The sequence below is a fragment of the Heliangelus exortis genome, unplaced genomic scaffold, assembly GCF_036169615.1.
Source record: "Heliangelus exortis unplaced genomic scaffold, bHelExo1.hap1 Scaffold_68, whole genome shotgun sequence".
Lineage (NCBI taxonomy): Eukaryota > Metazoa > Chordata > Aves > Apodiformes > Trochilidae > Heliangelus > Heliangelus exortis.
Window position 1 is genome coordinate 36,647 of NW_027285984.1, and position 9,136 is coordinate 45,782.

At 46.5% G+C, this 9,136-nt stretch overlaps 1 protein-coding gene across 1 annotated transcript; it reads left to right on the top strand.

Moving 5' to 3' along the window:
- The first annotated feature begins 1,861 nt into the window (after window positions 1-1,861).
- CDC42EP2 (CDC42 effector protein 2) lies at window positions 1,862-2,560 on the top strand. The gene has a single exon (XM_071732715.1). It carries the CDS (start codon window positions 1,862-1,864, stop codon window positions 2,558-2,560), a length of 699 nt encoding a protein of 232 aa, XP_071588816.1.
- The last annotated feature ends 6,576 nt before the right edge of the window (window positions 2,561-9,136 follow it).

The window sequence follows — 9,136 nt, forward strand, 5'->3', positions numbered from 1 at the left end:
AGGTTTTTTTTATCCCTTCCCAAGCTCCCACCCATCAAACTTCCCGGACATTCCGGGTGTTTTCTCCGGATTTTATCCAGCCCTGGGGGGGTCAGGATTTGGGATGGAGCCCAAGTTGTGGAAACATCAACTCAAAACCTCTTTGGTTTGGCTTTCCCTAAAAAAATCCTTATTTTTTTTTTTTTTTTAAGGATTTCCCTGATTTTTTCCCTGCTTTCCCCCTTCCATCCCCACCCGGAAGGTGTCCGGGGGCTCTTCCAGCTCTGGATCTTGGATCTCCCTCCCTTTCCCTTCTTTCCAGCTCCATCCCCACCTCCCTGTTTTCCACCCAGCTGCTCCCACCCCTCCATAATCCACCCAGGATTAATTTATAATCTGCCCAGATCACTTCTGCCTCGTCAGGATTTTCCCTTGCCCGGCATTCCCGGCATTCCCGGCGTTCCCGGCGTTCCCGGCGTCGCCTTCCGACCCGCCCGGGGGGGTAAGGGGGGGGGGAATTTTCCACTTTTCCACCTCCTCTCCCTCTCAACCAAAGTTGACCTCAGGTGGGAGCCTTTTCCATGCCTTCTGACTTCCTATTTTCCAGCTTTTCCAAGGGGATCCCAAGGTTTTTAGGAGCCAGCGGCGCTCGGGCGCGGGGTTGGGGCCGTAACTCAAAAAGTTGACCCTTGGGGGAGGTTGGGTGGTCAACTCCACCCATCCCAACTGGTTTCCAGTTAGCTCTGGTTCCAGTAGACTACTGGTTTCCAGTAGACTCTACTGGTTTCCTGTAGACAGGTTTGGGGTGGCACAAGACCAAGGGGCAACCCAACGACTCAACGACTGTTGGGTTGTTGGGTTGTTGGTGGGAAACTCACCACGGAATCACTCGTGGCCTCCAGGCAAGATGGCTCCAGGGTGAGGTGGGGGGTTGGGGTGGTTCCACCGGTGGTTCCGGGCGCGGCTGTAGCGGCAGGAAGGGTGTGAACAGGGTGAAAATGCCCTGGGGGTGTTGTTGTTGGGGGGTTGGCGGTGTCGGGGCGGACGGAACCGGCGCCAAATCCTGCAGGTGGCAGCAGAATGGGTCTGGTTTTAGATAAATAAAGATTTAAACGTGAAAAATGAGGGAGAAAAGGTGAAATTCAGGCTTGTTGGTTTGTAAAAAGCAGCGTTGAGAAACCTGTTGCCTCCCTTTTTTTGTGTTTTTTTTTTTTTTTGAGGGGGGGTTGGAAATAACTTGATTCTTCCTAAAATTCTTCCTAAAAATGCCCATTTTTTGCCCAACTCCTCCCCGGAGCTGAAGAATCCCACCCTTATTTGACAGCCTGAAGTGTCAGACTTGAAGAGATATCACTGAAACGGGGAAAAAAAACCCAATTTCCTTCCCCCTCCTGCCCTCATCTTGATTATTTTTGATTTTAGCTCGTTGCTGGGTGGGGCTGGATTACACAGCCCTTAGAGGAGAGGAACTGGAGCAGAAAAAAAACCCCATTTTTTGGGCCAGAAAAACCTCTTTCCAACCTTTAACTCCATCCCCTCCCTAAAATCCTCGTGGCTTTCCAGCTCTTCCCAAATTTTTTTTTTTTTTTTTTTTTTTTTGCAGGCCAAACAAATCCAGAGGGGAGGCCCTGGAGTGCCTGGATTTAATTACCTGATTATTTCGTTATCTCTCACCCAACCAATGAAATTCAGATGGAAACAGGGGGAGAAAATCTGGGATTAATTTGCCCGGGCCGCGCCGGGGTCTCCGTGTTGCGACTCCCGAGTATTTTTTTTTTCTCCTTGTTTTTTTGCTTAAATTTGATATTTTTAAAATTTTTTCTTAAATCTGATCGTTTTTAAAGCCCCTGAGGAAGGTGAGGACCTCTTGGAAGAGAACCCCATGGCCACCAAAGTGCCCATCTACCTCAAGAGAGGCAGCAGGAAGGGGAAGAAGGAGAAACTCCGCGACATCCTCTCCTCCGACATGATCAGCCCGCCCTTGGGGGACTTCCGGCACACGATCCACATCGGAAGCGGCGGGGAGAGCGACATGTTTGGGGACATCTCTTTCCTTCAAGGAAAATTCCACCTCCTCCCCAGGACCCCGGGAAGCCTCGACTCCGACAAGGAAAGCCCCGAGGAGGCGGCGGCGGCGGCGGCGGCGCCGTTCGAGTTTTCCAGGACCGCCACGATCTGCGGCCGCCGGCAGATTCCTTCTTCCCAAAATTCATCCCCTCTCCTGAAAAACGCCATCTCCTTGCCCGTCATCGGGGGTCCCCAAGCCCTGGTGTTGCCCCCTGCACAGGCCCCCCCGAAACCCCCGCGGTTGCACTTGGATGAGAAAGTTTCACCCAACGAGGAAGAGGAGGAGGCCGCGGGCGTCTCCTCGCCGCCCCGGCCCTGCGCTTCCCGCTTGGCTCCCGCCAACGGAAGCCCCGAGCCCCCCTTCCTCTCCCACGCCGGTTCCCTCCTCTCCCTCCACGTGGATTTGGGGCCTTCCATCTTGGAGGACGTTCTACAAGTCATGGAGAAGCACCAAGCAGAGAGAGGAGGCGGGGGAGGCCTCAAGGATTCGGGCAGGCAGGAAATCCTGACGTGAAAACCCCGCCGCGCGATGACGTCGGCGAAGGGATCCTCAGCGCTGGGTTCTGGGAGGGGGCGTTGGGTTGGGTTGGGTTGGGTTGGGGTTTTCTCCTTCAACAACAGCTCAGACACCCAAGTTGGACCCTCCTGAAGAGCACGTGAATGGGACCTTGAGGATTTCTCCTCCCCAAAGACCTCCGGATGTTTCTTTGGCGTAGGGAGAAGAACCAACCCAACCCTACAGGGAGAACCAACCCAACCCTACAGGAAGAACCAACTCTACCCAACAGGGAGAAGAACCAACTCTACCCTACAAGGAGAAGAACCAACCCAACCCTACAAGGAGAAGAACCAACTCCACCCAATAGAGAGAAGAACCAACCCTACAGGGAGAACCAACTCTAACCTACAAGGAGAAGAACCAACTCTACCCAACAGGGAGAAGAACCAACCCAACCCTACAGGGAGAAGAACCAACTCCACCCAATAGGGAGAAGAACCAACTCCACCCTACAGGGAGAACCAACTCCACCCAATAGGGAGAAGAACCAACCCAACCCTACAAGGAGAAGAACCAACCCAACCCTACAAGGAGAACCAACTCTACACAATAGGGAGAAGAACCAACTCTACCCTACAGGGAGAACCAACTCCACCCTACAAGGAGAAGAACCAACCCAACCCTACAAGGAGAAGAACCAACTCCACCTAATAGGGAGAAGAACCAACTCCACCCTACAGGGAGAACCAACTCCACCCAATAGGGAGAAGAACCAACCCAACCCTACAAGGAGAAGAACCAACTCCACCCTACAAGGAGAAGAACCAACTCCACCCAAGAGGGAGAAGAACCAACCCAACCCTACAGGGAGAAGAACCAACTCTACCCTACAAGGAGAAGAACCAACCCAACCCTACAGAGAGAACCAACTCTACCCAAAAGGGAGAAGAACCAACTCTACCCTACAAGGAGAAGAACCAACCCAACCCTACAAGGAGAAGAACCAACTCCACCCAATAGGGTGAAGAACCAACTCCACCCTACAGGGAGAACCAACTCCACCCTACAAGGAGAAGAACCAACTCCACCCTACAAGGAGAAGAACCAACCCAACCCTACAAGGAGAAGAACCAACTCCACCCAATAGAGAGAAGAACCAACCCTACAGGGAGAACCAACTCTAACCTACAAGGAGAAGAACCAACTCTACCCAACAGGGAGAAGAACCAACCCAACCCTACAGGGAGAAGAACCAACTCCACCCAATAGGGAGAAGAACCAACTCCACCCTACAGGGAGAACCAACTCCACCCAATAGGGAGAAGAACCAACCCAACCCTACAAGGAGAAGAACCAACTCTACCCAATAGGGAGAAGAACCAACCCAACCCTACAGGGAGAACCAACTCCACCCAATAGGGAGAAGAACCAACTCCACCCAATAGGGAGAAGAACCAACTCCACCCTACAGGGAGAACCAACTCCACCCAATAGGGAGAAGAACCAACCCAACCCTACAAGGAGAAGAACCAACTCCACCCAATAGGGAGAAGAACCAACTCTACCCAGTAGGGAGAAGAACCAACTCCACCCTACAGAGAGAACCAACTCCACCCAATAGGGAGAAGAACCAACCCTACAGGGAGAACCAACTCCACCCTACAGCGAGAAGAACCAACTCCACCCTACAGGGAGAACCAACCCAACCCTACAAGGAGAAGAACCAACTCCACCCTACAAGAAGAACCAACTCCACCCTACAAGAAGAACCAACCCAACCCTACAGGGAGAACCAACTCTACCCAATAGGGAGAAGAACCAACCCAACCCTACAAGAAGAACCAACCCAACCCTACAAGGAGAAGAACCAACTCTACCCTACAGGGAGAAGAACCAACTCCACCCTACAAGGAGAAGAGTCAACTCCACCCAATAGGGAGAAGAACCAACTCCACCCTACAGAGAGAACCAACTCCACCCTACAGGGAGAACCAACCCAACCCTACAGGGAGAAGAACCAACTCCACCCTACAAGAAGAAGAACCAACCCAACCCTACAAGGAGAACCAACTCTACACAATAGGGAGAAGAACCAACTCTACCCTACAAGGAGAACCAACCCAACCCTACAAGGAGAAGAACCAACTCCACCCAACAGGGAGAAGAACCAACTCCACCCAACAGGGAGAAGAACCAACTCCACCCAACAGGGAGAAGAACCAACTCCACCCAACAGGGAGAACCAACTCCACCCTACAAGGAGAAGAACCAACCCAACCCTACAAGGAGAACCAACTCTACCCAATAGGGAGAAGAACCAACTCTACCAAATAGGGAGAAGAGTCAACTCCACCCAATAGGGAGAAGAACCAACTCCACCCTACAAGGAGAAGAACCAACTCTACCCTACAAGAAGAACCAACTCCACCCTACAAGAAGAACCAACTCTACCCTACAAGAAGAACCAACTCTACCCTACAAGAAGAACCAACTCTACCCTACAAGAAGAACCAACCCAACCCTACAGGGAGAACCAACCCAACCCTACAAGGAGAAGAACCAACTCCACCCTACAAGAAGAACCAACTCCACCCTACAGGGAGAAGAACCAACCCAACCCTACAAGGAGAAGAACCAACTCTACCCTACAGGGAGAAGAACCAACTCCACCCTAAGAAACCAAGATGGCTGCTGGATGCTACCACTTCACGGAGCCAACTGTAGGGCTGCACCAAGGGGTGCAAAATGAGGCACCACAACTTTACAAAGTCCTTGTTGGACTGGAAGGGGAGAAGGAGTTGGGGTGAATTCCCCAATATTTCGGTCAGGAGGAGGTTTGGGGTGGTTTTGGGTTTTTTTTTGGTTGAAGAAGGGGCCGTGGGGGCAAAGTGTTGGCTTTGGGCTTTATTTTGTTTTTTAAGAATCTCAGAAATGAGTGAATTTAGCAAAAGGCTCCGTTGGGCTTTGTGATTAATTAATTTTGAGGCTGTAATGAATTAATTTTGACATTTTTTAACCATTTCTGGTAGTTTTTTGCCCAAAAGAAGCTGTCTTCCCCGGGAGGGATTGCAGCACCTCTTGAGGAGCCAATTTTCTGCTGGCTCCCTGTGGCAGTTTGGTGGAAACCCCCAAGGTTTGGGGTGAAGCCCCCATTTTTTTCAATCCTTCTGGTTGCAAAATAATTAAAGAAAATGAGGTTAATCAACCTTGGGTTTAATTTCTTTCATTTTAGGCTGTTATGGTTCTAACTGGTCTGAACTGATGGGGCCTCCCCAGAAAACCCATCCACTACTTATTTTTATTTATTTATTTTAATTTTATTGTGTATTTTTATTTTATTATGTATTTTTATTTTATTATGTATTTTTATTATGTATTTTTATTTTATTATTTATTTTCATTTTATTATGTATTTTTATTTTATTATGTATTTTTAATGTATTTTTATTTTATTATTTATTTTCATTTTATTATGTATTTTTATTTTATTATGTATTATTATTTTATTATTATAATTTTATTATTTAAATTTTATTTAAATTTTATTTATTTTTATTTTATTATTTATTTTTATTATTTATTTTAATTTTATTATTTATTTTAATTTTATTTTTATTTCATTATTTTTTATTTTATTATTTTATTTTTATTATTTTTATTTTATTCTAATTTTATTATGTATTTTTAATTTTATTATTTTAATTTTATTATTTATTTTATTTTTATTATTTATTTTATTTTATTATTTATTTTTATTTTATTTATTTTTATTTTATTATTTTATTATTATTATTTTATTCTAATTTTATTATGTATTTTAATTTTATTATTTTTATTTTATTATGTATTTTAATTTTATTATTTATTTTATTTTAATTTTTTTAAATTATTATTATTTACTTTTATTTTATTTTATTCTTTTTCTTACTAGAAGGGGAGGAGAAGGAGGAGGAGGGTTTGGAATTAACTTTTTTGATGGAAGCTCAGCTCACATCCTCACTCAATTTGAAGGCAAAACCCTTGGATCTGGAGCATTTTGGGTGTTTTTTCAGAGCAGTTTGTTTTTTCTGTGCCCCAACATCCTCAGGGGGGGGTTCAAAGCTTAATTAGCATTAATTAATGCTGGCTCCTCCCTCTCCCATCCTGCTCCAGTGCTGGAATTGTTGCCTCTTCCCAAGCTGGAAAAGAAACAGGAGTTGGGATACATGGAAAATCTGCTTTAATTTCCTGGATTTTTGGTGTTTTTCTGCCTTCTTTCACTACATTTAACACCAACCCCATGAAACGACCCCAGATGATTTTTTTCCCTTCCTTTTTTCACCTCCTTAGCTGAAAAAATAAAAAACCAAACCCCCAACCCACTATTTTTAATAATAATAAATAATTTTTAAAATAATTTTAATAATTTTCAATTATTGGCATCAGAATCACTTGGGGTTCCCCTCACCCCAGGCTTTCTGCAGAGCTTGGGGGCTCCCCTCAAACCACTCCTCAAAATGCTGATTTCTGCATTTCTTGTTAAATTTTTTTTTTTTTTTTTAGCTCGTTGCTAAACCCCTTTTTCTTGTTTTTTTTTTTTTCATTTTAATTCCCCATTCTAAGGAAGTCTGAGTCACCCAGGCAGGAACACTCTGACTCAACCTCCTTTCCCCCTCACATTTAATATTTTTATTTTTTTTTTTTAGGGGGGGTTCAAGGTGGAATAAATCATTTTTTTTTTTTAATTCCAATTAAATTTTAATTTAATTTAAATTTATTTAAATTTTAATTTAAATTAATTTAATTAATTCCAGGAGAAAACTGAAGGTTTAAGGTGGCAGAAGGGGGGAAGGGAGGGATTTACCTACCTCGTAACTTCCTTGTGATCCCAAGATTTTTGGGATTAACGACGTGATCGCCGCCCACGCCAACGTTTGCCATTTGACCTCCTCCTTTTATTTTTTTTTTTTTTTTAAATAGAAAAAGAAAAGCAAAGATTAAGGGGGATTAAAGGGAGAGAGAAAGGTTTGGAAATTTCCCAGCACGTGGCGGGGGAGGGAAATAAGAAGGCAAATCAAAGAATTCACCTGCAAGTTCTGGGAGCTCTGGTTGGTTGAAGTTTGATGAAAAAGGGCTCAAAATTTGTGATTTTAATGCATAAATATCTTTTCCCTCTGATTTTTTTCATCCGGTCCCAGAGTGGTTTGGGGGGGAAGTGACTTCAAACCCCCAGTCCCTCTCACCAGACACTTCCATGGCCCACAACTCCTCCAGGAAAACTCTTTCCAGGCTTTCACCACTCCCGTTTTTCTCTCTTAATCTCAGTTTCTCCTCTTCCGGCCTCAAAACGTTGCCTTTCATCCCAGGTCCGTGTCCAAAGTCCCTTCCCAGCTTTCCCACAGCCCCCCCAGGTACTAAAAGGTGCTCTAAGAGACCCTCATCCCTTTTCCTTCTCCCTTTTTCCTTCCTCACCCCTTTTCCCCCTTCCCTCACCCCTTTTCCCTTCCTTGTCCCCCTTTCCTTACCCCTTTTCCTTTACTTTTCCCCCTTCTCTGTCCCCCCTTCCCTCACCCTTTCCCTTTCCTTTTCCCTCTTTCCCCTCACCCCTTTTCCCTTCCTTTCCCCTTCTCTTCTCCCTTTTCCCCCTCCCCTTCCCCATTTTCCTCACCCTTTCCCCTTCCCTCACCCTTTTCCTTTACTTTTCCCCCTTCCCTTACCCTTTTCCCCCTCCCCTCACCTTTTCCCCTTTCCTTACCCCTTTTCCCCCTTCCCTCACCCCTTTTCCCTTCCTTATCCCCCTCCCCTTTTCCTCACCCTTTTCCCTTCCTTATCCCCCTCCCCTTTTCCTCACCCTTTTCCCTTCCTTATCCCCCTCCCCTTTTCCTCACCCTTTTCCTTCCTTATCCCCCTCCCCTTTTCCTCACCCTTTTCCCCTTTCCCTCACCCCTTTTCCCCCTTCCCTTAACTCTTTCTCCTTTCCTCACCCTTTTCCTCCTTCCCTCACCCTTTTCCTTTCCCCCCTCTCCTCACCCTTTTCCTTTCCTTTTCCCCCTCCCCTCACCTTTCCCCATTTTCCTCACCCTTTTCCCCTTCCTTTTCCCTCTCCCCTCACCTTTCCCCATTTTCCTCACTTTTCCCCTTCCTTTTTCCGCTTCCCTCACCCCTTTTCCTTTACTTTTCCCCCTTCTCTCACCCTTTCCCATTCCCTCACCCTCTTCCCTTCCTTTCCCCCCTTCCCTCACCTTTTCCCCTTTCCTCACCCTTTTTCCCTTCCTTTCCCCCTTCCCTCACGTTTTCCCCTTTCCTTACCCCTTCCCCCCTTCCCTCACCCCTTTTCCTTTCCTTGTCCCCCTCCCCTACACTTTTCCCCCTTTCCTTACCCCTTTTCCCATCCTTTTCCCTTTCTCTCTCCCCTTCTCCCTCACCTTTCCCCATTTCCCTCCCCATTTCCCCTCACTTTTTCCCCATTTCCCTCCCCTTTTCCCCTCACTTTTCCCCTTTCCCTCCCCATTTCCCCTCACCTTTCCCCATTTTCCTCACCATTTCCCCTCACTTTTCCCCATTTCCCTCCCATTTTCCCTCACCTTTCCCCTTTCCTCCCCATTTCCCCTC

What these genes read in the sequence shown, in the direction of transcription:
- CDC42EP2 (XM_071732715.1), top strand. Translation starts at nt 1,862, where the DNA reads ATGGCCACCAAAGTGCCCATCTACCTCAAGAGAGGCAGCAGGAAGGGG.